Below are 27,503 nucleotides of genomic sequence, written 5' to 3' on the forward strand. Positions count from 1 at the left end.
ACTAATGTGTTTCAGGTAGGACGGGACGGGAGAGTGTGTGTTTTACCAACATTTCCAAACTCTTGAATTTGTGTTCTGTTTGTCTAAAGACTTTTTTTTAATAAGTGGGGAAGCTTCTTCTTGAAGAAAGTTGTTTCTTGAAATGTTAAGCAGAAACTCTGATACTAAACAGTGGGCCACATAGGTCCTCCTTGCAAGAAACCTTTCCCTAGCAACAGATGTGTTGGTCTGGAACATTTTTCTGATTGGCTAGAACTCAAGTGCTTTTGATTTTAATTCCTTTTAGTTCTTGTTGATTCTGCCTCAGTCTGAGATCTCTTCTGACCCCACCAAACACACAAGAAGAAAATGGCCACACTTGGAGACCTGGTGATAAGATTTTTCTTCATGGCTGTCCTCATGAGCCCCCAGAAGTCGTGGGCTATCAGAGGTAAGTGCTAAGAAAACCAAAACCAGGACAGTAGACTGTGTGAGGCTTTGGAGACATGAACGTAGGCATAGACAGTCTTTGAACTGAGAGATAAGAATGGCAGGCACCACATATGTCTAAATCTGAAGGTTATAAGGCAGTTATAGTTAGAGTGATTCAGATTTAGTTGAATGAGACAAACCAAGGCATCCACTGCTGAGGACTGCTCTCCCTCCAAAGGTCAGACTCTTGGGGCTATGGGACAGTCGTTTTCAATAGACACCAACAAGCCACATACCTGGGTTTTATATATTTTTTTTCTGGAACACTGGGAAAATTAATAATTGGAAACCTCACACACTTACGCAAAGATCAAGTGAGATAATGTATGAGAAGCCTTCAGTGCCATTCTTGTCTGAGTATACTGTTCACATCAGTCCTGTTGTATTCAACCACGGACACTGTATTTAAGGTCACTAGAAAGAAAGGTCATCTTCCCACAGCACATGTACCCAAGAGGGAGGGCAGGCACATTGATATGAAGTGCATTTCGTTGACTGACTCTTGGGGCAGTGATAGCCGTGCCAGCCCCATTCATAGGGCATAGCAGATGCTACAAGATCTGTGGTCACCACTACTGAGTTCTAGTTACCAGAGGGCAGAGATGTAAGTGGACCTTGTCATCATCTCCAGAGCAGATATTTTGTGCTGTTGTAAGCACCTGTCCTGAGAAAGGGCTCTGCATCGTGAGCAACCCCCGTAGACAAGAAAGGAAGAAAGGAAGTGAGAAGGGTGGAAAGCCAGCTCCAGCCACACAAGAGCAAGTCTGGGTTCCTCCTGCCCAAGACGGTCTTAGAGAGGCAGATGTTCTTCCTGTGCAGCGGAGCGGGAGGGAAGAGGAATATAGAATATACGTTTGTGCATAAAGACAGCTATAAGATAAATCTCTTGGCTGAACATTAAAATCGGTCACCTTATTCTTAAGGATAACAGAGAAGCCCGCGTCTCCTTATCTCCCTCGCTGTTGGTTATCCTCCCTGTCAATCAAACCAGACTACGCCCCACAAAGGCGGCCCCAGTCTAAGTAGCGGTTAGATAAAGGTCCAGTTTCCAGGTCAACCGGCTACGCCCCTTCTCACCGAGGTACCCCTGGGTGGTGTACACGTGATCCAGAGCATAGCAAGGTCTCGGTGAAATCTCCTGGGTGCCCCAGGCACCCCTTATGTCTCTAAGGGTTACTGGTTAAAGGATTTTCTGAGCACGAAATGTCAGCAGAGTTTGTTAGGTCTGGTGAGGTTCTGAAAGTTCCTGTTTCAAACCTATCATCGTAGGATGGGACTCAGCAGAGCTGCAACGGGAAACTCCCGTGTTAGGTAGACAGTGATCGGCTCAGGTCCCAGGGTAAGCAAAGGGATCAGGTGTCACAATTGTACTTGGTTCCTGAGTTCCCAATGGATCCTTCTCTACTCAGGGAGTACAGTGTCAGTATAAGAAGTTCCTGTGGGCTGACCCGCACCACAGAAATTGAGGGACGTTTCTTTCTTATGCGCCGCGGCCGGATTTCTAAAGCCATGACGCCATTAAATACCCACTCAAATCTGTTTTCTGAATCAACCTGCCTCTCCAAGGCCCAAGGGACAGTGTAGGAGAGGAGGCAGAAAGAACCTCAGAGCCAGAGGATGGGGAGGGCTGTGAGATACTGTGGCATGTGGCATGGCCGTTGCACACATGAATGAACTTCTAGTGGCTTGCAGTTACATGCATAAGACCTTCACAGGCCAGTTAAACAATGTAGCACGGGCAGGGGAGGGGCCCCTGAGAGACCTTTTACAGTTGATGGAGAGTATGTGTTTTGGGGGTGGGGGGTGGCCTCCAGTTGGCGGCTCATGCTGGGGCGCATGACCTCACACCCACGCACATATGGACAACAGTTGGCTCGGTGTTAACACAGAAGGCTGTGTCGAAGGCTATGCCTTGCAGCCCCATCCGTTCATAGCTCCCTTCGTTCTCACCTGCCGGCTCAGTGCAGACGTCCATCACCCAGACCCTGCCTCTTCCCTAACTCCCACTCTATGCTCATCCATTCCGCTTGTCCATCCACGCACGCCCACCCAAACGCAGATGGGTTCTCCCCCTCCCTCTTCCCTCTCCCTCCCTAATCCCCTTTCCTTTCCTTCCAGAGGAGCACACCATCATCCAGGCGGAGTTCTATCTTTCCCCCGACCAAAATGGAGAGTTCATGTTTGACTTTGACGGTGACGAGATTTTCCATGTAGATATTAAAAAGTCAGAGACCATCTGGAGACTTGAAGAATTTGCACAGTTTGCCAGCTTTGAGGCTCAGGGTGCATTGGCTAATATAGCTGTGGACAAAGCTAACCTGGACATCATGATAAAGCGCTCCAACAACACTCCAGATGCCAATGGTACCCACCTCTCCTCTGCATCCCCCCCTCCCAGATGTGGGAACTCAGCTTTATAACAGATCCTTTGGCAATTTTTATAAGGGCGCGAGGGGGTCTTCCTTGCCCTTCTGAGACCTAAGTTCGCTCGGCACAGCAAATCCAATTCTTAGGCCACAGACCCAGGGATTTTGGAAGTCTGTTCCTTTGTTTTGCTGTAATCTTGGTTACAATAACATTTATGAAATCACTTGCTGGAGTCTACACAGGGGGAGTGAGGAACCAGGCTGGGGGTGTGGGTGGAACTGGGTGGGTGGTTGAACACCTTGTACCCCAATACTGGCTCTAAAATGTCAGATCTGGGAATAGGATAAGGTGACTGACTCCTCAGGGCGCAGCTTTAGAGTCATGAGGTAGCATTGTACCACAGGCCAGCATGGGAAGAGCAGAACAAACTGAAGGAATGAAAGCTAATTTATATCATGTTCCCCCACAGTGATTCCAGAGGTGACTGTACTCCCCAAAAGCCCGGTGAACCTGGGAGAGCCCAACATCCTCATCTGTTTCATTGACAAGTTCTCCCCTCCAGCGGTCAATGTCACCTGGCTTCGGAACGGACAACCTGTCACCAAAGGCGTGTCAGAGACGGTGTTTCTCCCAAGGGAGGACCACCTCTTCCGCAAATTCCACTATCTGACCTTCCTGCCCTCCACGGAAGATTACTATGACTGTGAGGTGGATCACTGGGGTCTGGAGGAGCCTCTGCGGAAGCACTGGGGTAGGGTGCATTCATTGCTTCACTTCTAGGCATCGTGCTTCAGTGCTGAGTCCTGGACACTTAGCATTCACAGTGTAGGGATGGGAACACAGCTCACTGTTAGAGCAACGGCCTCGTAGGTGTGCGACTTCAAGTTCAATTACCAGCATCCCAAACTAAGAGTTCAAAGTATTTCATCACACTGACTACAATTTACACACACATACCTCTGTTCTCTCGTAAAGCACAGTCGTTCACTTTTGGGAAAAAAAAAAAAAACCCACTATGAATGCGGGTGCTTTGCCTGTGTGTATGTCTGTGCACCATGTAAGTGCCTAGTGCCCTCAGAGGTCAGAAAAGAGTGTCAGATCCCCTGCAACTGGAGCTACGTGCAGTTGTCAGCTGCTGTGTGGATGCTGGGAATGACACCCAGTTTCTCTGCAAGAGCAGCCAGTGCTCTTAACCAATGAGTCGCCTCTCCAGCCCCAGCATGCGCTCTTCTTTCTAACGTTGACCACCGGTGCCATTTCCTACAACAGCAACTGACCCCCTCCTCTGCTTTATTTTCCCCAGAGTTTGAAGAGAAAACCCTCCTCCCAGAAACTAAAGAGAATGTCCTGTGTGTTCTCGGGTTGTTTGTGGGTCTGGTAGGCATCGTCGTCGGGATTGTGCTCATCATCAAGGGCCTTCGGAAACGCAACGCAGTGGAACGGCGCCAAGGAGCCCTGTGAGATACCAGGAGGTGCGGTAGATGTGCTCAGAGTCTGACAGATGTGTGGGGGTCTGAGAGAGGAAAGCAGGGGTGTGGTGCCTTGAAGAGAAGTGTGAGGCATAGTGGTGTCTCTAAATTCCCTTTGTTGGAAGAGTTGAGCTTTGGTGTCAGATGTTACCCAAACTTTCAGGTTTTGTGATCTCGTCCTTGGGTATTCCTGGACTTCTTATGAGCCAGCTCCCAAGACTGTTGACCCACAGAACACTGGATTCTTGTGGCATAGGGAAGTTAGTCTCAAGGCTCAGACATGCAGCACTTCTGTGTCTCGAGGCAGCAGCCATAGCTCCAGAGTCTGAAGCCTTTGGAGTTAGGCTCTTGGATCTGTGGCATGAACTGGAAATCTCCTGAGTCCATGACTAGCATCGATTTTTCAATCTGAAAGATGCTTCTAAAGGGATCTGGGAAGAGGCAAGGCATGTTGATAAGGTTTGAGGTCCATGTTGGGAACTCAGATCAACATTTAAGGACTTATCCAGAGCCACATGACTGAGGAAGGAAGCTGAGGGGCTCTCAATCCTTATCGTGAACTCCCTGGTAATTCTGTGTGTGTGTGTGTGACCCACCACAGGTGATGGCTTCCGTGAGAGCTCATTGAAGAAATGTGCTGTGACAGCATCTGAGGATACCCCTTTTCTCAGCTCTTCACCTCAGCAGAGACGGCATCTTCTGCAGTTTCCAACCTCAAGCCTCGCGGCAGATTCTCTGGTCTAATGTCTGGCTGGGGTTCTCCGTCTGCTTCCTGTATCTATATTCTATTTTCCATCATTTATAGTAATTCCTCTGTGGCACATATCACAGAGCTCTTCCTCCGCTGCGGAACTTTCTAAGAATGGAGGCATCTTCTGTTCACTTACGGCTTGACATTTCTCCAAACTGTGTTTTCTTTTTCTTTTTTTCAATAAATAATAAACACCTTGGGTCCTGAAGTGGTTTTGTGTCTGAGCCAGTTCTTGGTGGAGAGCAGGGGGCCTGAGGAGTATGTGTGCTTTCCCCATGTCTGAATGTTAAGTACCTTTTACAAGGTCTGGGATTAATCGGAAACCCAGACTCAGTAGGGTGTTAAGCATCTGTACATATTAGTGCTTAAAGACATGTCCATCTGGTAAACCTCAGAGTGGCAACATGTCCATCTGGTAAACCTCAGAGTGGCAACATGTCCATCTGGTAAACCTCAGAGTGGCATTGGAGTTGCTGTACAGCAGACTCTGGATTGATTGGGGGGAGGGGTCTGTGGGGGAGAGAGTTGGAGATGGGATATGAGAGTGACTGTGACCCTTTCCCCCTTCTACCCTTTCCCCATCCGGTGTGAAATTATCAAGGAAAGTCAATGAGATTCTGGAGAATTCTAGAGAAGAATTCTGAGATTCTAGAGAACAACAACATTAACTAAACTCAGTCTCTCTCCCTCCTTCTCCCCCTCCCCCTCCTCCTTCCGCCTCTCTCTGTATGAAGATGCCATGAAGTCTAAAAGTTGTGAGGAGATGGTTGGGGGATCATGGGAGAGAAGCTTGATGGGAGAGGGAAGGATGGAAATGATGTAAAAGCTATACAAATACAGTATAGTTAAGTATGAACTCCCAAGACAAATTTTTTTTGAGGAGAGAATGAGAATTAATACTTGGCTCTTGAGATGGCTTCTATGCATATCCTTAGCAGAGTAAATCTCAAAAGTTAGGGCCTGGCCATGGATAACTAGTGAGAATGACACAGTAAAGACTGTTGTGGGTACAGCTGGGAGCATACTGAGAGATCCACAAGTTACAGGATGCTGGTATTGACCAGAGACCCCACTGTAACATCCTTGGCATTAGGAAATGGCCAGGAGACATTGAGGGCCAGGCCTGGGTTCCATGGCATAGCCTCGTGCTTCAGATCCTCTACACTGGGTGATCATGAAATTTAGGGAAGTGGTGAGCTTAGCCTCAGAAGTAGGTCAGTGGAGTCAGGCTGGTGAAGGTTTTCCTCAGTCCCTCATTCCAGCCCCAGGGTCTGGTCTGGTCCATTTAGCTTCCTGTCTGTTACTTTGACAAACACTCTGACAAAAGCAACTGATGAAAGATGGAGTTCATTTGTTGACAATTCTAGATTCCAGCCACATCTGCAGTGACATTGAGGCAGAAACACAAGAGCATTCCATGCATATTCAAGAGCAGAGAGAATGGATGCTTGGAATACAGACATGCAGAGTCAAGAGCAGAGAGAATGGATGCTTGGAATATAGACATGCAGAGTCAAGAGTGGAGAGAATGGATGCTGCTGTGTGGGTGCTGAGATGTTGAGAAAATATAAGAGACTAAATCCAGTGACATTATTGACGTATGTAGAAAGGCCAGAGTGTTCCAACCTTTGAGAATCAGTTAATGCAATTCTCACTCATTGAGAGATGGATATAAAACAGACTCATAAATTAAAGTTGTTGTTGTTGCTGTTTTTTTTTTTTTGAAAAAACTTATTTCTCAGGAAATCTGCATTTAAAAAAACAATTTATTTGATCTGGAAAAAGACATCTGCCCTGCTGCTCACATCAGGCATGGGGGTAGCGTATTCAAAGCTGCCCCGTTTGGTATCTAGAACATCATACAATGGGCAATGAGGAAAATGGCCAAATAAATACACAAAGGGGATTAGGATCTCAAAGGATACAAAGTTGCCATAGTTTCCTCTAGATGTAGCCAGATTAAAAAACCAAATGAATGCATAGAATTACTAAGTTTCATAATGTAGGGTACAAAGTCATTGTAAATAAAATTCTGGCAGAAACAAATGAAACCAAAGTCAAGACGATGTTGCTTTCAACAATAATATCAAAAAATGCCAATTATTGACTGCATGCTGCTGCTGAAGAAAATTTCATGTCTGTATATACAAGCATCTCATATACATATATAGCATATATATGTTAAAAATATGCCAAATACACAGATAGCACTACCAACACACTAGGAAGACTTTTGTTTGGAAAACTATAAAATACCATAGGGAAAAATAAATGCAGTTAAACACTTGGAAGAGTAGACTGGGAGACGGTAAGACCGAGCGTATTCACGACATTCTCTCTAAGTCACTCTGTAAATACAAAATGCCCCGGAAAACCCTAGTGAGCATCTTTAGTTATTCATTTTTACTTGTTGGTTTGCATCCATTCCTTATCTCTATTACTCACCCAGGGAATCATTAAGCAGTATTTAAACTTCACAGGTAAACATGAGGTTTTATTAGATAAGGAAATTATTGGATTGAAGGTGAAGCTGCCGATCTGGCGTCAAACACATCACTCTAAGCTTATCCAATTCCTATCAGAAAATCTAGTTTATGTAAATACATAATGAGCTTTAACACATGCATAACTGAGACTTGAATTTGCCCTGACATAAAATGAATCCTGTGTGGCTGTGTGTGAATCGCCCTGCATTATCAATCACTATGCCGAAAGAGGCTTCTGACTGACTGCTAGCTTCTTACACTTGAAACTAATTCTTCACACATGATGGAGACGGACTCTCAGGGTCCTGCTCTGTGCAGGTCCACAGAGGAGTGGACATCCATCATTAGAACCAAACCTCAGTCCTCTCTAAACTCATCCAGTTTCTAGCTGTCTTCATGAGATCTGTGGTGCTTAGCTGCCCTGAGGAGCCACACGCAAGGTTTTAGATAAGAGTCGGTGTGGTAGTTAGAAAGAAAATGGCTCCCAGGGGATCAGAGGGAGTGGCACTATTAGGAGATATGGCTTTCTGGAGCAGGTGTGGTCTTGTTGGAGAAAGTGTGTCACTGGGGGCTGGCTCCCAGGTCTCAGACGCTCAATGCAGGCCCAGTGTGACATTCACTCCTGCTGCCCGTCAATCTGGATGTGGAACTCTCGGCTCCTTCTCCAGCACCATGAGACACTGATCCTGCTAGAAGAGAAAGTGGGGAATCGCCTCGAACTCATTGGTACAAGAGACAATTTTCTGAACAGAACACCAATGGCTCAGGCTCTAAAAATCAACAATTAATAAATGGGACCTCGTGAAACTGAAAAGCTTCTGTAAGGCAAAGGACAAACAGCAGCCTACAGAATGGGAAAGATTTCACCACCTCGAAATCTGGCAGAGGGCTGATTTCCAAAATAACGAACCCAAGGAGCCACACTTCAACAAACCAAGCAATACAATAAAAATGGGGTATGGCTCTACAGAGAGAATTCTCAACAGAGGCGTCTAACCTGCCCCAGAAGCACTTAAGGAAATGCTCACACCCTTAGCCATCAGAGAAAAGCAGGTCGAAATGACTCTGAGATTCCATTTTGTGCCTGTCAGGACAGCTAAGATTGAACACACAAGTGACAGCTCATGCTGGCAAGGATGTGGAACAAGTGGAACACTCCTCCATTGTTGGTGACAGTTCAAATCTAGGCAGCCGCTATGGAAGTCAACTTAGCAGTTTCTTATAAAGTTGGGAATGGATCTACCTCAAGAACCAGCTATACCACTCCTGGCATAGACCCCAAAGACGCTCCACCGTACCATGAGAGCACTTGCTCCACCATGTTCATAGAAGCTTTATTTGTAATATCCCAATGTTGGATGGAACCTAGACATCCCTCAAGAATGGATACAGAATATGTGGTGCATTTACACCGTGGACTATTATACAGCTGTTAAAAATAAAGATATCATGAAGTTTGCAGGCAAATGGACGGAACTAGAAAAAATTATCCTAAATGACGTAACCCAGACCCAGAAAGACAAACAGTGTGTACACACTTGTAAGTGGACATTAGTCATAAAGTACAGGATAACCATGACACAAACCACAGACCCAGAGAAGGTAATGGGGGGGGGGGATCTGGCAAAGGGGTGCGTGAATCTCACAGAGAAGAGAAAATAGATTTGACAGTGCTGGTAGATGGAGAGAGGGGACTGGTTGGGGGAGGGGTGAGGTTGGGAATAGGGGGGATGACGTGGGGAAAACAGAAGGAGAGAGGGAGGGAGAGAGGGGGAGAGAGAGAGAGAGAGAGAGAGAGAGAGAGAGAGAGAACAGAATGGGGGGTTGCATCTCTGGAAGGAGCTAGAATGCTAGGACAGTAGAAACTCCCAGGAATCTATAAGGGTGACCCTAGCAATGAGGGATATGAAGCCGGAACCAGCCAAATCCTGTAACCAGGCAGGACTTCCAATGAAGGGATTAGGACAGCAACCCAGCCACAAACTCCACAATTTGTCCCTCGTACAAGGTGTGCAGGCCTAAGGAGGGAGCAGAAATCAAGGAAAAGGCCAACCAGTGACTGGTGCAACTTGAGACCCAAACCATGAGGGGGAGCCCACCCCTGACACCCCTTCGCTATGCTTGCAGACAGGAGCCTAGCATAACTGTCCTCAGAGAAGCTTCACCCAGCAACCGATGCAAACAGATGTAAACCCACAGTCAAATATGATGTGGAGTTTGGGAATCCTATTGAAGAGGGGAGGAAGGACTGATGGAGCCCTTGTCCAGAGGGGTCAAGGACACCACAAGAAAACCTACAGAAACAACTAACCTGGGCCCATAGGGGCTCACAGAGGCTGAACTGCCCACCAGAGATCTCCGTGTGGGATTCATAAAGTGTGAGCAGGGGCTATCTCTGACTACATTGTCTGACTTTGGATCTCTCTCCAACTGGACTGTCTGATCTAGCCTCAACAGAAGATGTGCCTTTTCTTATTAGAACTTGATATGCCAAGGCTCGTTGATATCCACAGGTGGCCTTCACTCTTTTGAAGAAAAGGGGAGAAGGGGTAGATGGGGGGAGGGAAGAGGAGAGGAGAGGGGCTGAGGAGAAAGGAGGGAGAGGAAACTGTAATCAAGATGTAAAGTAAATAAATAATTTAATTAATAAAGAAAGTTTAAGCCAGCAGGACATGCATGCTTAGATTCTAGCACTGAAGAGACAGAGGCAGGAGGATCTCTGTGAGTTCGAGGCCAGCCTGGTCTACAGGCCAGGCAGGACACTGCATATACTTATGGCATAGAACATGGTGTTTGAATTACACACAGACACAGACACAGAGACACACATACATGCACACACATGCACACACACACATACATATACACATACATATGCACACACGTGCACACATGCACACGCACACACACAGACACAGAGACACATACACACACACAAACACAGAGACACATACACACACAGACCTCTACAGAGACACATACACACACACAGACATACACATACATACATACACACACACACAGACACACATGTACACACACACAGACATGCACACACATTTTTTTTTTTGCCTATTAAAAGGTTTATTTCTTCCCTATGCTCAGAAACAAAGATATGGCCTTGCTGGTCCCTCCCCTGAAATCTCATCTTCAAGGATTGGGAGGCAGAAGTGGTGACTGGGGGTGGGTTGGTATGAGGCCAAACATGGGTGTCCTTTCTACTCCTTTTCTCTACATTCACTCCTTGCTTTCAGTGTTCCCTTCCCAAAACTTTAGGTGTGTACACAGCTTGCCACCCTAGGGAGCAGGGCTGGGGTGGCAGAGCTGAAGTCAAAAGATTAATGCCCACTTTCAACGAGTGATGGGTCCAGTGTGTATCTCGGGGGGACGGACGGGGAAGGAGGAGAGGCTGGGACCCTCCTACCCACAAGGGCAGTGGGACCTCAGTCCTGCCCACCCCTACCTCTCCCAGCCCCTCTTCCTAGCAGAACTGGTCATCACAGTCGTCATCCTTCATCCCCTTCAGCCGAAGCCGCGCAAAGTCCTCAAACACGATGTCGTCGTCTGTGGCATAGTTGGTATCGAATTCAATGAGGTTGGTATCCACAGGGATGTCTATTTCCCGGGGGGCTGACTGGGGTCGGGGAAGGGTGATGTGGTCGTGGGGCTTGGGGTGCATTAGGACGAAAGGTAGCTCCACGGAGACATCCCCGCCTCGAGACACCACCAGCTTCACCTTGACCCTGTAGGATACTAGGATTCCCAGCACCTCCTTGTTGGCTCCCTCCTTCACAATGGTGCTGGAAGCCAGGTTGGTGTCTTCGTGCTTGAGCTGCCCATCAAGGGCAAGGCCACGCTTCTCTCGGTTGTCACTGAGCAGCGGGGTTATGGTGTACACCTTGCAGAATGTGGAACTGGGAGACACCTGGTCATCTTGTTCAAGCTGAGCCACAGGACACTTGTACTGCGCAGTGCTGAAGAGGCAAATGTCGGCATACTGTCTCACAGACACTCTGATCTTCTTGACGGTCTTGGCAGAATTGTTGGTGACGTGGACGTTGACATTGAGGGGTTCCCCATGGTAGTACAGCTCTTTGTCCAGGGAAGCCTCTAGGTGCAGGGACACACACACAGACACAGAGACACACATACATGCACACACACACACACACACACACACACACACACACACACACGGAATTCCTGGTTCCATGTATGTATTACCTCACATATTTGTAACTAAAGGGAAGCCGTGTTTCAGTGGTGTAATCTTTCCTTTCTGTTTTCTGTATCTTGTCCTCAAAACTGCTTATTTTTGAGTTTTGCTTGTTTGAGGGAAAATGTGATAAGGCATTGTGTCACAGGATCGGCTCAGATGCGCCAGACAATGGACACGAAATACAAGGAGAGAAGTTAGGGCAGGGGAGGGGCTTCTGTCCAGGGGCTGCCAGACCCGGGCAGGGGTTCAGCAACCATCAGGGAGCACAAAGTCAGGAGGAAGCAGGCCCTGGGAGAGCACTGTCAAGGGAGGAACACAAGTCAAGCAGGACATTTTTCCATGACATGGAGACAGGGGGAGAACTCCTTGCCTCCGCTCCTGACAGCACGGCAGTGAGCAGAGAGGAACTTCTCATGCCCCAAGTCAATGCTGCCTCAGAGCACAGCCCTTCAGTAAGTGCAGGGAAGAAGGCTCAGTGCTGACTGCCTAGCCAGACGCTGGCAGTGCACAGTGCCTTTCTTTCCTGTGCATTTCTCAACCCGCTCTGCCATGCTGGTTAATCCTTCTCTTATCTGCAAGTCGCTGTGAGTCACTGCCAGTGATGGTGGCAGGTTTCGCTTTGGCAGCCATAGACTGTTGATGTCAGAAGTCGCTTAGCCTCTGGGATGAGCAACTTCACAGAGGTTCTGCCAACTCCCTGATTGTTAACCACACCTAAACCACGAATGACCCTCCCCCCTGAAACGCTATGAAGTCTCAGCCGCCCCCAGGCTCCTTACCTCTCAGATTCCTTAAGTAGATGAACAGCCCCACCGCGAGGATGAACAGACCTAGCGCCATGCCCATGGCTCCGCTCAGCATCTTGTTCTGTGCAGATGTGGATCGAGCCCCTGAGGATCAAAGCCAGGTGTGGGTTCTATCTCAAATTCAACAGCTCACATTGCGACCCCAATATCAGAGCACTGGGGGAGCTAGAACTTGCCACTGCTGGAAAGACTCTTTCAGAGTCACACAAAACAGCAGAAGTGGAAATTAGGGAGGACCAGGGTACCGCCATGAGATCAGTGCGGGCAGCCAAGGCCAGGGAGCAGTGTGTGCAGTCAAGAGGGGCTCTTGTCTATATTTAGTCTGTAGAGGAACTTTCTCAAGAAGAGCTTCGTTTGCTGCAGTGCTTTTTAAGCTGGAGCTGCAGAGATAAACTTTGAGTCTCGACCAGGATCCGGCTTGACTCCATTCCTTGTGTCTGGGTCTTTTCAATCCCCAATCCCTCTTTTGTGTTTCAGGTTGATGTGTACCTGCAGGCTGGGTCGGGAAGACCGTGGCTGCAGCCATGGATGAGAATGTAAACATCTAGAGTTGCTCTATCTGTCTATGCCATCTCTTGTAATGAAACTGACGGGATTATTTCTGTTAACCCAACAGCTGCAGCTGGTGGGTGGGTAGTGTTGCACACCACAATGTTGCCCGATAATGTGCTATGCGTGAGAACTGTGCCCATCTCTACAACCAACAGTGAAGGAGCAGATCAGACCAAGAAGCCAACGGTGGTGCCCACAGGCATTTTCTGAGCCATCGTCTACTGAGGGAGTCAACCACAGCACAGATCCAGAATGGAACAAAACCAAGAAGAACCAAGTAACATCCTGACCCAAACCCAGAGTGGCACTTTATCCTAATTCTGTTACTGCTACTGTCTTGTCCCAAGAGAGACAGTGTCATCTGCACATTGTCTGTAGTACCAGCCACCATGACTCTTGGGTACCCCTGTGGGACTCATGTGTATGTCAAGAATTTTCAGGGGATGGAGATCACCTTCTCTTGCACATGTGAGCTGACAAAAACTGGGACAGCTACCTGGGGTTCATAAGTAACTTGGTCCAAGATTATCTGTGGCTCTGTGGTCAATAGTGTGCTGTGGGGAACCTACATCTTACTTGAGTCCCCTAAAGAAATGAAATTGAAGAAACTGGCCATTGACAGACCTTTTGAGAGATAGCCAGCGAGCCTTCAATGGCAGCTCCACTTTGCTCGTGATAGCTGCTGCCCATGAACTGTACCGGGGACATTTGTCTTCATTGACAAACCTGGCAGAGGGCACCCAGAACCTTCACCCAATCTATCTAGATCTTTTCTTTTTCAATGACTTTCTATTTGGGGACATTTCCACATGACCGCCATCTTAATCAGAAGCTATACTGGGCGTAGATGCTGAACTAGGTGAGGAATAAAAGCTACTTACTCGGAAATTCTACCCGTCTTTCATTGTGGAACAACCCATGCCCTTCCCTGGTGGGTGGGGATTTACAGGGTCAGAGAAAGCTGGGAGGCTGGAGAAAGTCATGTCCACTACATGGCGGGAGGGGATTCGCAGGGTCAAGGGGTTCCCCACTCACTCCACTCCACTCTGACAGGGCTGGTCAGGCTGGGATGCTCCACCTGGCAGGTGTAAACCTCTCCACCCTGAGGAACCGTCTCCAGCATCACCAGGGTCTGGTAGGTCCAGTCTCCATTAGAGATCAGGTCGGTGGACACGACTCCAGTCTTTTCCTCCTCACCATTCCGGAACCATCTGATTTCAATGGTGCCAGGGTAGAAGTCACTCACAGAGCAGACCAGGAGGTTGTGGTATTCCAGGGGCTGCGTCTTTGAAGGGTACACGGTCACCTTGGGTTTAGCTAGAGTAGAAAAAGAGGTGAGAAGAAATCATGAGGGTGGAGCTGTCCTTCCTGTGCCTACCTGACTGCCTCCATCCACCCCGGCTGAAGATCTTGCAGAGCTTCTAAACCTGTCCCCCAAGTTAATCCTGACACCAGGGCTCAATGGATCTTAAAAAAAACCTGTAAGGATTTATTTATTTAGCAAATACTAATAATCCATTATTGAGCTGAAATATTTTCAGTTTGAAAACATGCCTGAAAGCAGTGCGTGTTCACTAGATTGGGAATACAGAACTTCAGAGCACACACACCACAGAACAGCTCAGGAATGGATCTACCCTAGGAAGCAGGAGCAGAGAGCGGTGATTCTCAGGGGTCCCAAGGCCAGCAAAAGTTAAAAAGTCATTACAGTAAGGGCTAGGGAGATGGCTCAGCAGATAAAAGTGCTTGCTTCCAAGACCGATGATCTGAATTCAGTTCTCGGGACCACATGATGGATAGAGAGAATGACTCTGGTAAGCTGTCCTCTGATTTCTACACACGTGACACAGTGCTTCCCCCAGCCCCAGATACATACATTGACACAGCGTTCTCCTCCCCCCACCCCCTAGATACATACATAGATATGCGTACACACACACACACACACACACAAACACACATGCACACACACAAATGCTCACATACACAGATGCACACACACAGATGCACACACACACGGATGCATACACACATACACACACAGATGCATACACACACATACACACACACAGATGCACACACACACATATACACACACATATACACACAAATGCACACAACATATACACACAAATGCACACACACAAATGCACACAACATATACACACAAATGCACACACACACAAATGCACACACACACAAATGCACACACACAGATGCACACACACAGAGATGCACGCACAGATGCATACGCACACACATACACACACAGATGCGCACACACACACACACACACACACCTCTTAACTCATCTACTTCCCATCTAATGCTTACCTTTTAAGTTCGACATGAAGATATCAACCAGGTCATAGTTATTTCTGCACCTGTCCACAGAGGCACGGTAATTGTCCAGCATGTCCTTCTGGGTGTTCAAGTACTCAGCTATGGGCCGCCCCAGCTCAGTCACTGCCAGGAACTTCCCAAAGACACTGTCAAAGCGGGCAAACTCTTCCTGGTTATAGATGAATCTGGTCACGCTCCACACATGCTCCCTCCCCTTGACGTAGTGACACTCAGCCTTCAACTGCTCCAGAAAACGTGCTGTGGGGACAGGAACACTCTTATTACAAGCTGTCTGTGAGGACAGACAATGCCCCAGACTGGTGGTCAGTGAAGGGAACTGTGACACCTGCAGAGACCCCACCTCTTGCATCCTCTAATCCCCACCAGCCAGGGACACTCTTAAGTTTTGTGACTGTTGCTGTGATTTAAAAAAAAATCCTGACAAAAAAACAATTTATGGAAGAAAGGGATTATTTAGATTATAATCTGAGAGTGTCTACTATTGCCAGCAAGGTGAGGCAAGAACTTGAAGCATTGGGTCCACAGTCAAGAGCACTGAGATTAAACCTCGTATCTCTCATCTAGCTTCTTCCTCTCATGCTTTTCACGGACCTCTGCCTAAGGAATGGTGTCGCTCACAGTGGGCTGAGTCTTCCTACATCAACTGGAATCAAGACAGTTCCAAATAGACATGCCCACAGGCCAGCCTGACAGATAATTCCTGCTTAAGGATCTCTTCCCACAAGATTTAATTGGAGTCATGTCAAGTTGACAGTTAAAACAGAAAAACACAAAAGCACCAAAAAAAACCATGCAAAATAGGAACTCCCTTCTGATCCTGCTCCATCAACCACATTCTGCCTTATCTCATGGCCACAGGTCTTCTCCCTCACCTTAAACAGCACCCATGTAGAATATTATTCTATAAATCACACCTAAGAACTGGCCTTGTTGCCCCTGAGAACCCTAAGAGAAAAAAATTCAATCTCTCCACTCTTGGGTCTTAAAATTAGTGGTAGTGAGGGATAAAATTATCCAAGATTGAGCAGATGGGATCCTATTAACAGAGAATAACAAGGCAGACCTTAGTGCTACAACATAGAAGGACTGCTGTGTTGGTTTGAATATGCTTGGCCCAGGGAATGGCACTATTGGAGGTGTGGCCTTCTTGAAGTAGGAGTGGCCTTGTTGGAGTAGGCGTAGCCTTAAAGAAAGTGTGCCACTGTGAGCATGGCCTTTAAGAACCTTGCCCTGTCTGCCTGGAAGCCAGTCTTCTTCTAGCGACTTTGGAATGAAGGGTAGATCTCTTATCTCCTGCACCATGCCTGCTTAGACACTGCCATAATCCCTACCATAATGATAACAGACCAAACCTCTGAACCTATAAGCCAGCTCCAATTAAATGATGTCTTTTATAACAGTTGCCATGGTCATGGTGTCTCTTCACAGCAGTACCTAAGACAACTGCCAAGGAGTGGCTCTTCAGATGTGTAAGTCGATGACAGCAAGAAGAAAGAGGTTGGTTAAGGGGAAGAGAAGCAATAATCCCATTTGTGAAAAGCTTGAAGACTTGATGAATTTCAAGAATACAGAGGACAGTGGGGCTGAGAAAGAGAGGGTATGAGGGAGAAATTACCTCATAGGTGTCATGGGGATCCCAGCCTCTTCAAAGACTTGATTTCCAAAGCAGAAGCAAACTATAGACAGTGGAATTCCCCTTGCTATTGTGGAAGCAGCGTCTATGGGACCAATGAAATGGTGGGATAACCCTAGCACATCGGTAAACGCACCATGTGACAGGCAGGGTTCCCACAGCCCTACCCGTGTTGTTGCTTCTCATTCTCAAAGACTGCTCTGCAGCAGATAACTTCTTCTCACTTGTAGCAAATGCACAGTGGAGTCAAATGACTTCCCCACATTGCACATCATGGAAGGTCAAGAAATAGTTAGGCAGCATGGGGAAATGTGGCAGTGATGTTCTGGTGTGTAACAATCCCTTACCCCTCATTCAAAATCTCCTGGCTAGAAACCATCCAAGACAGCAGACCACCAGGCATGATTCTAATTCAGAGAAGAGCTGGGAGGACAAAGGGGAAACTGTTTAAAGGACAACGTCTGAAGGAGAACTCTGAACATCAGCCAAACAGTGATGGGTATTCCAGACAAAATCAAGAGTTGCCATGGTAATTCTGGGGAATGGGGAGGGGGACAAAGTAAATTATGACAAGGGTGGTGGAGTGTCTCTTTAGTCTCAGCTGCTTGGCATACCGAGATAGGAAGATGGCAATTCAAGGTTTACCCAGTCTATGAAGTGAGTTTGGTGTTGTGATGGTTTGCAAATGCTTGGCCCAGGGAGTGGCACTATTAGAAGGTGTGGTCTTGCTGGAGGAAATGTGTCACTGTGGGGGTGGGCTTGGAGACCCTCCTGCTAGCTGCCTGGGGCTGTTCAGACTGTTCCTGGCTTCCTTCGGGTGAAGATGTAGAACTCAGCTCCTCCTGTACCATGTCTGCCTGGATGCTGCCATGTTCCCACCTTGATGATAATGGACTGAACCTCTGAACCTCTGCACCTGTAAGCCAGCCCCAAATAAATGTTGTCCTTATAAAACTTACATTGGTCATGGTGTCTGTTCACAGCAATAAGACCCTCAGAGCTAGGACAGAAATTGGTAGCAGGAGTGGGGTATTACTATGTTAGGTCTGACCGTGCAGCAATAAGACCCTCAGAGCTAGGACAGAAGTTGGTACCAGGAGTGGGATATTACTATGTTAGGCCTGACCATGCTTTTGTTTGGAAGAATGTGGATTTTGGGACTTTGGATTTGGAAAGCAGTGGAATTCTTTAAATGGGGGCTTAATGGGCTATCTTAGTAGGAATGCGGAAGTCTTTGTTTCTGGGAGTTATTTGAGTTGTGCAGGCCTGGCCCAATTGTATGTGCTCTAAAGACTGCTTTTGTGGTATTTTGATGAAGAATGTGGCTGCTTTTTGCCCTTGTCTATAGAGTCATCCTGAGGCTAAAGTGAAAAGACTCAGATTAATTAAATTAACAAAGGAAGTCTCAGAAACACCCATCATAGATTTTGTTCTCTGCTTAAGTCTTACGAGCATTTTAATGAAAAAAAGGGAAGTTAATAAAGGGAAAATACAAAATATATGGTTTGAGTATTAAAGGGACACCCAGAAATGATATGGAGCTGAATCAAGGATATTAAATTGAATTAGGGGAGTAATGGCCTCAGGGCAAGATCCCACCCAGCTAAGTTAGCTCCACAAAACTTAGTACAAACCTTTAATCCCAGGAGACAGGCATACAGATCTCTAAATTTAAGGTCAATCTACAGAGCAAGATCCAGGACAGCCAAGCTTAGGCAGTGAAGGAGTTAGAAAAGAGGAAACTGGTGATAATGTAATAGAACAAGGGGGCCATGTTCCAGCTCCTGCAAGCAGCAGAACTCGGCAGCTTCAGCCATGTGTCTCTGGCTTTATATTCAAGAGGAGAAGGAGACTACTGGGGCAGTTGATGCTGGTTAGCTGGAGCTAAGAAAGAGACCAGCATCACTGAGGTGAAATCTTCTGGGAAGGGTTTTTTGAGAGCTGTGTTCCAGAGATGCCAAGGTTATACCTCATCCTGGAGCTGTACTTGGTAGTGTGTAAGAGTCTCCCAGGTGGTACTGGTTTTGAAGGCAAGAAGGGGTCATGGAGAACAGCTGAGGCTGGGCACTGGGAGAGGCCATGGAAGGCCATTGGTGAAGGTACAGCCTCAGTTGCAATTGATGGCCCAGGACTGAAGGGGTCAGGCAAAGGAGCTGAGAGTTGGCACCATGAAAAGAGCCTATGAGAAGCTATTGGTGAAGCCTAGTAGCAGGGGAAGACCCCAGTGCACTGGAGACGCCAGTACCATGGGATGATCACCAAGAACAGCAGCAACAGTGGAGTGGATCGACCTGAAGTTAAACTGCTACAGAGGGCAGAGCTGGAGAAGTGAAGCCAGCCCTGTGGAGGATCATGTGTGGATCCCAGACATTGAAACAAGCTGTAACACTGAAGCTGCCTTGGAGACTGAAAGATGTTAAAGATGCCAGAGCTGTGGGCTATCTGCTGAGGAAAGCTGCTAACAGGAGTGGAACCAGCTCAGGAGAAGTTTGTTGCAGTCAACAATGATGGAAACGGAGTTGAAAATCTGAAGGCCGCTTTGACATCAGACATGGAGATGGCAGGGTTTGAAGTTTGCACAGCTGGTTACCTGTCTTAATTCTGAGATTACAGCTAAGTGATTAGATGGATCTTGGAAGAGGCTTTGAACTTAAGACTTTTAACATTGTTGATACCGCTATAGACTATGCGGACTTTGGAAGTTGGACTAAATGTACTTTTTTATTATGCTATGTCTAGGTATGGCCTCCACAGACTCATGTGTTTGAAGAGCCTATGGAGGCCAGGGAGTGGAATGTGATGGTTTGCATATGCTTGGCCCAGGAACTGGCACTAAGGTGTGGCCTTGCTGGAGGAGGTGTGTCACTGTGGAGATGGGCTTGGGGACCCTCCTTCTAGCTGCCTGGTGATGCTCAGTCTGTTCCTGGCTTCCTTCAGGTGAAGATGTAGAACTCTCAGCTCCTCCTGCAACATGCCTGCCTGGATGCTGCCATGCTCCCGCCTTGATGATAATGAACTGAACCTTTGCACCTGTAAGCCGGCCCCAATTAAATGTTGTCCTTTATAAAACTTACTTTGGTCATGGTGACTGTTCACAGCAGTAAAACCCTAACTAAGACAGGTGTCTTAATTAGGACAACTGTGCAGCACACTATTTCAAAATATAAAAGAAAAGAAAAGAAGAGAAGGGAAGGGAAGGGAAGGGAGGAGAAGGGAGGGGCAGGGAGGGGAAGGGAAGGGAAAGGGAAGGGAGGGGAAGGGAAGGGAAAACAAAACAAAACAAAATGAAACTTAGGGATGGAGTAGCCCAGTAGCAGAGAATTTATCAGGCATAATCAAGGCCTTGAGTTCAATCTCTCATATTAGAGAAAAAGAAACAACTTGAACGTCAGGTCCCAGTTTGGAGGTATGCATCAGCTGTTTCTCACTACTGTAACTAACTATCTCATAAGAAACAACTTAATGGAGTCCTTTAGTTGATCTGTTTTTATGATATTTTGACTTCTGACAGGATAAAGGATACAGTCTGTCTAGTGGGGAAGCCTCAGAGGGAGGAGCACAAGGCGGCTCTTCACATTGCCTGTGCAGTCAGGAAGCAGAGAGGTAACAGGAAGTGGTCCAGCTCTAAAGCTGCAAGGCCCACTCCCAGCAACATAGCTCCTAAAGGAGCAGCAATGCTCCACTTGCTAGAGGTTCCACAGCCTTCAAAAACAGAGTGACTGCAGGGACTGAGTGAGCACAGGTGCTATGGGGGACATTGCTTCCTCAAACCGCAGCAGGGGAAACCCACTGTGGGGGTCACTGTAAGGTCAGCAGGAAAGGCACACCACACCCTGTCACAGGAAAACAGCAGCCTTCACAGCAGGAGAGTGAAGGCCCTTTCACATATGACAGTTTGGGGAGCTTGGTGGCCTAGTAGGGATGGCTCAGTTCCAGAGAACGGATGTGCTTTGGTCCATACATTACCCAGAACACCTGCTGGTGCCCAGTTACTGCTAGGGGACATTTTCTTCAGTGGCTGACTGACAGTCAACCCACCACAACAGCAGAGTTACTGTGCACCTCAGGAATGTATGCAAAGAAGGAAAGGGGTGGGGAGAAAGGCAGACAGTCAGTCAGGCATGTAGGCGGGCGGGCAGGAAGGAAAACATAATAAAAAATAACCTTGAATACAAATGAATTAAGGTCAGCAATCAACTGATATAAACTGGCTGAAAGGATAAAAATAAGACTCAACTATATACTGGTTACAAGAAACTCATCACCTTCCTGAACCTACAAAGAGGGTAGGAATGAAGGCTGAGGAAAGATACATCACACAAATGGAAACAAAAATGGAAGCAAAGTAACAATACTCATACCAAGTAAAACAGACCTTGTATTTTAACAAGTCAAAGAAACAAGTAAGGTTAGTGAATATGAATACAATGATAAATTTAACAAAATTATGTAATGGCTTTAAATAGACATACATATATGCACCTGACTTGGGAAACACATTATATAAGTCAAATATTAATATATCAAGAGAGAGACAGAGAGAGACAGAGACACAGAGACAGAGACACAGAGGCAAACAGAGAGACAGAGACAAAGAGACAGAGAGACAGAGAAGATAGTCTCATGTGGTCCAGGTTACCCTAAAGAGAGAGACTGCAATACAGTAATAAATGGGCACCCATCCCATTCTCCTCAATGAATGGATGTTCAGAGAAAGAATCATCAAAGAGAGATAATCATCTCAGAGCAGAGCCAGAAGAACCACGCCTAGTCAGAGAATGTCCCATCCAACTCTAGCAGAGCACACAGCTGTCCTAGCAGGATGTGGACATTCCCCAGGACACAGCACATGTGGAGCCACAAATCTTGCATTAGATTCAGCTCATGCACCATCTCAGACCAGAATGAAGTAAGACTAAATTACAAAGGAGAGCTGGGGCGAATGATAGGACCCACCCCCAAGTGGCAGCCGTATAATTGAAGAAGCTAAGAAGGGAAATAAAGAACTTTCCAGAAACAAGCATGTGTTGGTGTCAGCAAAAGCTGAAAGGACAAGGAAGTTTGGGGAGTTTTTTGCTGTTTCTTCAGAGTTGTGCCTCAGAGAATGTTTGTTGTATGAGGTGAGGGGTTTGACACAGACACCTTCAATCAAGTGAAGCATGTACCTTGGCCGTGTTCACGCCCCACTTTTCTCTCCTGCCTCTTCCTGGTACTTTCCATTTTCCAGAATGACTGTTCACGTGCACAGCTGCCTGGGTCCTGGGTCTGACTTACTCTAGCTTCTATGACTGTGGCCAGTTTTGTCCTGTTTTCTGAAAGCGGTACCATTTTGGTTTTGCTTGTCTTCCATTTTTATGGGTAAAGGAAACTTTTTTTCTTTTACTTATAAATGTATTAACTGAAAACAACATGACCTCAAATAATAGGCAACAAACAAACCCAACAGATGCCAAGGAGTTAGAAAAGCAACCGTAGGGCTGGAGAGATGGCTCAGTGGTTAAGAGCACTGACTGCTCTTCCAGAGGTCCTGAGTTCAAATCCCAGCAACCACAAGATAGCTCACAACCATCTATAATGGGATCTGATGCCCTCTTCTGGTGTGTCTAAAAGACAGCAATGGTGTACTCAAATAAATAAAATAATTTTTAAAAAAAGAAGAAAAAGAAAAGCAACCACAGCCCAGAATCTGTGACGATGGGAAATGATACAGATCAGTTCATAAATTAATAAGGAAAAGAGAAGTACATGGTGCAAGTGATCTATATTTGAAGGGATTACCAAAATTAAAAAACCAAGAGACAAAAAAAGAAAGAAAGCCCAAGTAAATAAAACCAGAGGTTAAATAAAAGTCTTTATCAGTTCAGTACGTAATCGTGGGGTGTAAGGCACTTGAAGGGGTCTTACATCAAACAACCGGCAAGCCTGGAGGAGATGGATTAATCCGAGCAAACGCAGCCCATAGTAGCTGAACCGCGAAGAGATAGATATAAAAGCAAGACAGTCTGATAATAAGGACAGCTCAGGTCTTGGTGCTGCCCGGTTTGGTGACACGTTTGAAGAATTGACTCCAACTGTAGTTAGTCTTTTACAGACCGAAACGGATAGCGCTTAGTCAGCCCTTTCTCGGAAGGCCGTTATTCCCTGAAACAAATAGGCAAAGATCCAGCCGAAAAGAAACCAGCGTCGGAGCCTCTATGAACAGAGCTGCCAAGGACTTGCAATAAAACCGTAGCAAATCAAATTCAAGAGCTCATCAGAACTTCAGAGGCCACGTCCAAGCAGGAGTCGTCATCTTCCAGATGCAAGGGTAGTTGGCTGGCTGTACGTAAGTAAATGCGTGGGAAAGCACGTGCTACCTCAGCGAAGGGCTAAAGCAACGTGGTCATTTCGGCAGCAGCAGGGAAAGCTTTTGATAAGATTCGCGCTGTTTGTGGTGAGCAAGACTCAAAGGATTGGGTGTAGAAGGAAAGTACGTCAAAATGGTAATGGCGATATATAAAAACCCACAGTCAGCTTCAGAGTGGGCGGAGCTGAAGCCATTTCCGGCCATCTGCACTCACTACTCTTGTTCAGTGAATTACTGGAAGCCTTTGCTAGGGTTATTAAACAGAAATGTAAATCAACTACTGTGCATGTAATATTGGCAGCGAATTGATCCGGCAGCTGTATTTCTTGACCCCAATATCTTCACAGAGAAACCGAGACTCACTTAGAGCTACACCTCAATAGCTGAGCGGTTAAGTGATCAACCTTAACCTTCTATGCTAATCTGGCTACCTCCCAGCCCCATCCCATGATTCATACATGTTATTATTGATCTGGCTCTTTTGGCTTCAAAGGAGGTGTTTTCATGGTCTCCCTCCAAATCCCTTCCTCATGGCTCCAAATCCTTCAACCTCCTCCCTCTCTCCTTCCTCTGATTGGCGGATGTCCCACCCTATTCTCTATCCCAGCCATTGGGTGATCAGTAATAGTTGACAAGGCATAAAATAAATGGTACGAATTGTTTACACAGACTCGAGACAGGAGGTTCTTGGCATGAACATTACAGTGCCATGTCTGGATTGAAACAAGATATGAGGGCAGAGAAATCAGCATTTGAATAACACAAGGATAAACTTTACACAGTGTACAAAAGCATTAGGCTCACAAGTCAGAAAGACCCTAATTGGAAGGGAGCTACCCATATTTGCAAGTGCCGTGATTTTAATACATAGAAAAACCTAAATAATCTACCAAAAAGCTGTTAGAATGATAAATTCAGTGAAGTTTCCAGATCAAAATCTGCACACAAAAGGCAGTAGCACTTCTTGTGGCAATAATGACCTTGCTGAAAGGGACCTTTAAGGACCAACTTCCAGGGCTGGGGAGGTGGCTCAGGAGTTAGGAGCATTGGCTGCTCCTACAGAGGACCTGGGTTCGATTCCTAACACCTACGTGGTGGCTCACAGCCATCTTGACTCTGGTTTCAGGGGATCTGATTCCCTCTTCTGGCACATATAAATCTTTTAAATATATAATCTTTTTAAAATGTGAGGACCAGAAATCCAAATAGGCCAATCAGAACGCAGGAAAGGGAGCCTTAAAAGGTATCTCTCAGAAGAAGACACCCCATGCCATTTGAGGGGTACCCAATGTCACCAACCACAAGGAAAGAACAAACCCAAACCCAGAGGAGAATTGTGTCACAGCATGGAAGGCATCTCAGCAGCCATTGACAAGTGCTGGTGAGGATGGACAGAAAGAGAAAACGAAGTGAAATGAAGATTAACACAAGCATCATGGTGAATGGAGAATCCTCGTGTGGTGGTCTGAATATGTTTGTCCCAGGGGAGTGGCACTGAGGAGGCGTGGCCTTATTGGAGTGGGTGTGGCCTTATTGGAGTGGGTGTGGCCTTGTTGGAGGAAGTGTGACCCTTTGGGGGTGGGCTTTGAGACCCTCCTTCTAGCTGCCTGGATTCTACTCTTCTCCTACTTGCCTTCTGAACAAGATGTAGATATAGGGGTGATCATGTTGTTGTGAGAGTTGAATCATTGTGCAATATGGACTTTTAAAGTCTCTTGTGTCTCTTTCTCTCATCTCTGTCTCTCTCTCTACTTCTCTCTGTGTTTCTCTGTGTCTCTGTCTCTCATCTCTGTCTCTCTCTATTTCTGTGTCTTCCCCTGTCTCTGTCTCTCCCCCTAAGTTTTCTGTCCTGCATGGGATCATGAAGCAAGCACACACAGCAGCTGAGACACACGCGGGTGCGCGCACATGTGCACGCGTACGCACGCCATTTATTGGGTTTTCTTTCAGGTCACTACACAGCCAAAGACAACAACGTGACCCTGGAAAAATCAAAGATAAATTGTGAGGACCCACAAGTCCACACGGCTAATTGAGAATAGAAGGTGAGCGGTGGAACCCTACAAACCTTGGGGAAGCCCTGCCAAACCAGAGGCTTTATTTCCTGACTGTCTTCTAACCCCCGGAGACGTTAGCAGCCTTCACGCTGTCTGCAACCCTGCTCTGGGTACTCAGCCTGAACCATAGTAAATTGTTGGCTCTGACCACTGCTGATATACGAAAATAGAACTTCACATCTGTAACCGGTGGATCCCCTCCTTTACCCTCAGGCAGGAATGCAGCTGGTGCTTGGGGCACCGTGAAGGGTTTCAGAGGAACTGTCCAATTTGAGGTACCAAGAGCGCACCATCTGTGCTCCTTGTCTAGGAGGCAGATTCAAGCATTAAGTTCCAGGGTTGGCTCTAGGGTGCCATCAACAGCAGAGAGAACCCTGACTACTTGCCATGACAGCATTCCAGCACGGGGATGAAGGTTTCATAAACACTGGGGTTCATGGAGAAGAGAAAAGCCACAGATCCCAGTGAGGACACAACCCAGTCTTCTAGGACAGCCCCCCTGCTCCCCAATTCCCCCTAATCCCTCATGAAAACTTCAGGGAAATTTTCCATCTTAACATTTTAGAGAGGTTCTATACAGATCCTTATTTTTGTGCCCTGTCTCCTTCACCTCTTAAGGCCTGTAGGAATTGTGATGTCAGGGTTGACCGTTCTCATGAGGAGGGAAGGGACATGACCATTCGTGTGTCTCAAAGGGACATCTAAGACGCTTTTATACAGAAATAATGTGAGATTTGTATGAGAGGTGGTCAAAGAAAAACTGACAAGTTTTTAAAAACCTATTGTAGACAAAATGAAGCTAGCCCCTTTCTCCCCCACCCCCAGCAACTCAGAACGCGAGGCATGAACTTACGTCGGGGGTCCCTGACCAAAGCCACGGGAGGACTCAGCATTAACAGACTCAGGACCACAGCCGCCACACAGGGGTCTCTGGGGAGCCACAGACACACCATGCTGGAGGAGAGGAGAGGTTGGTGGCCAGAGAGGCAGGCCAACCTGGCTGACTGAGGAGGGTGAGGGACTCCACCCACTGGTGCTGGGTTGGGCACCTTCAGTGCTGGAGAACCAATCAGGAGCCGAGGGGGGCGTAGCATCAGTTGCTGGTCAGAGGTGCAGAGTGAAGGTCTTTCTGAAACTTCCAGTTTTCTTTGTTGAGCAGACAGACTGCTTCAGCTCAGTGCTGCGAAACTTGGATCAGTTTGGGTCTGCAGCAGTTGCATGGATGCTGGGCTGAGCCACCAATTCTACCTGAAGGGAGCCTTGACACCACCAGTCTGCCTTAGGATAATTAAATCTGTCAGAGGCCAGCTGGGGTTCCTGCTATGACTTCCCCGTTCGCTGAGGGAAATCCTCTAACATTTACTCCCCTTCTGCTTTATCCGAAGAAAGGTCATAAGAAGTCGTTGCTAAGGCATGCATATAACCTTAGAAGGAAGGCAGTCGCTGAACGTAAAGTATGAATTACAGTTTAAAAATTCAATCATACTATTTGTGAAATATGAACCTTGTATTGCATAAGGATCACACATTAGATTCAGTAAAGGCGACGACTTAGATTAAGAATGTGCTTTGAGTGACAGTTCAGAATAGGAACTCCAAGATTAATCCACTACTCTGGTGGTCACTCTATCTGTCTTGATAGTTCTTGAAGTAGGGTTTGCCACCCTTCGATGAATGTCACTGGAATTCACTGAGTGAGTTTTTAAGCACCTAACTTAAGCACCAGAGATATTCCTGGCGCTTTCTCTTAAAACCTTTGTTAAAAAGAAAACTTCATACAATAAACCTTGTTTTCCCTCAGTCCCTTCCTACCTCCCTCCTCACCCAATTTTGTGTTCTCTCTCTCTCTCTCTCTCTCTCTCTCTCTCTCTCTGTGTGTGTGTGTGTGTGTGTGTGTGTGTGTGTACAAGAAACACACAAATACAAACCCTTGTTCAGAGAAAATAAGAATAAAATAAAAATAGAAATGGATGTTGGACAGT

The 27,503-nt window shown here is 46.8% G+C and overlaps 2 protein-coding genes and 1 pseudogene across 5 annotated transcripts; 1 reads left to right on the top strand and 2 right to left on the bottom strand.

Annotated features, from left to right (window-relative positions):
• The first annotated feature begins 271 nt into the window (after positions 1-271).
• On the top strand, positions 272-5,266 carry RT1-Da (RT1 class II, locus Da). Of its 2 annotated transcripts, none has more exons than XM_039098493.2 (5): positions 272-430; positions 2,590-2,835; positions 3,308-3,589; positions 4,142-4,295; positions 4,909-5,266. In XM_039098493.2, exons 1-5 carry the CDS (start codon positions 349-351, stop codon positions 4,910-4,912), a joined length of 768 nt encoding a protein of 255 aa, XP_038954421.1. In that variant the 5' UTR covers positions 272-348; the 3' UTR covers positions 4,913-5,266. The 2 variants fall into 2 exon arrangements, with proteins under 2 accessions (XP_038954421.1, NP_001008847.1); NM_001008847.2 differs by having other exon boundaries at positions 294-430; positions 4,142-4,310.
• A 1,541-nt stretch (positions 5,267-6,807) lies between these two features.
• On the bottom strand, positions 6,808-26,533 carry RT1-Db2 (RT1 class II, locus Db2). Of its 3 annotated transcripts, XM_039098428.2 has the most exons (6): positions 26,375-26,531; positions 17,101-17,203; positions 15,456-15,722; positions 14,157-14,438; positions 12,543-12,653; positions 6,808-8,233 (listed from the first exon to the last, which is right to left on the bottom strand). In XM_039098428.2, the coding sequence occupies exons 3-6, from the start codon at positions 15,535-15,537 to the stop codon at positions 8,130-8,132; spliced, it is 579 nt and encodes a 192-aa protein (XP_038954356.1). In that variant the 5' UTR covers positions 15,538-15,722; positions 17,101-17,203; positions 26,375-26,531; the 3' UTR covers positions 6,808-8,129. The 3 variants fall into 3 exon arrangements, with proteins under 3 accessions (XP_038954356.1, XP_006255973.2, NP_001158298.1); XM_006255911.5 differs by lacking the exon at positions 17,101-17,203 and having other exon boundaries at positions 26,375-26,533; NM_001164826.1 differs by lacking the exon at positions 17,101-17,203 and having other exon boundaries at positions 7,857-8,230; positions 26,375-26,474.
• Positions 10,706-11,683, bottom strand: Arrb2-ps (arrestin, beta 2, pseudogene; annotated as a pseudogene).
• Positions 26,534-27,503: the final 970 nt, after the last annotated feature.

Source organism: Rattus norvegicus, chromosome 20 (assembly GCF_036323735.1).
Source record: "Rattus norvegicus strain BN/NHsdMcwi chromosome 20, GRCr8, whole genome shotgun sequence".
NCBI lineage: Eukaryota > Metazoa > Chordata > Mammalia > Rodentia > Muridae > Rattus > Rattus norvegicus.

Bases quoted from the DNA above. Each gene is read 5' to 3' on its own strand.
- RT1-Da (XM_039098493.2), top strand. From the start codon at position 349: ATGGCCACACTTGGAGACCTGGTGATAAGATTTTTCTTCATGGCTGTC. The intron at 2,836-3,307 runs GTACCCACCTCT...GTTCCCCCACAG, and splicing joins CAACACTCCAGATGCCAATG to TGATTCCAGAGGTGACTGTA. The intron at 3,590-4,141 runs GTAGGGTGCATT...TATTTTCCCCAG, and splicing joins GCCTCTGCGGAAGCACTGGG to AGTTTGAAGAGAAAACCCTC.
- RT1-Db2 (XM_006255911.5), bottom strand. From the start codon at position 26,474: ATGGTGTGTCTGTGGCTCCCCAGAGACCCCTGTGTGGCGGCTGTGGTC. The intron at 14,439-15,455 runs GTAAGCATTAGA...TTTCTACTCTAG, and splicing joins CTTCATGTCGAACTTAAAAG to CTAAACCCAAGGTGACCGTG. The intron at 8,234-12,542 runs GTAAGGAGCCTG...TTTCTCTTCTAG, and splicing joins CTACTTAAGGAATCTGAGAG to CAGGATCAGTGTCTCATGGT.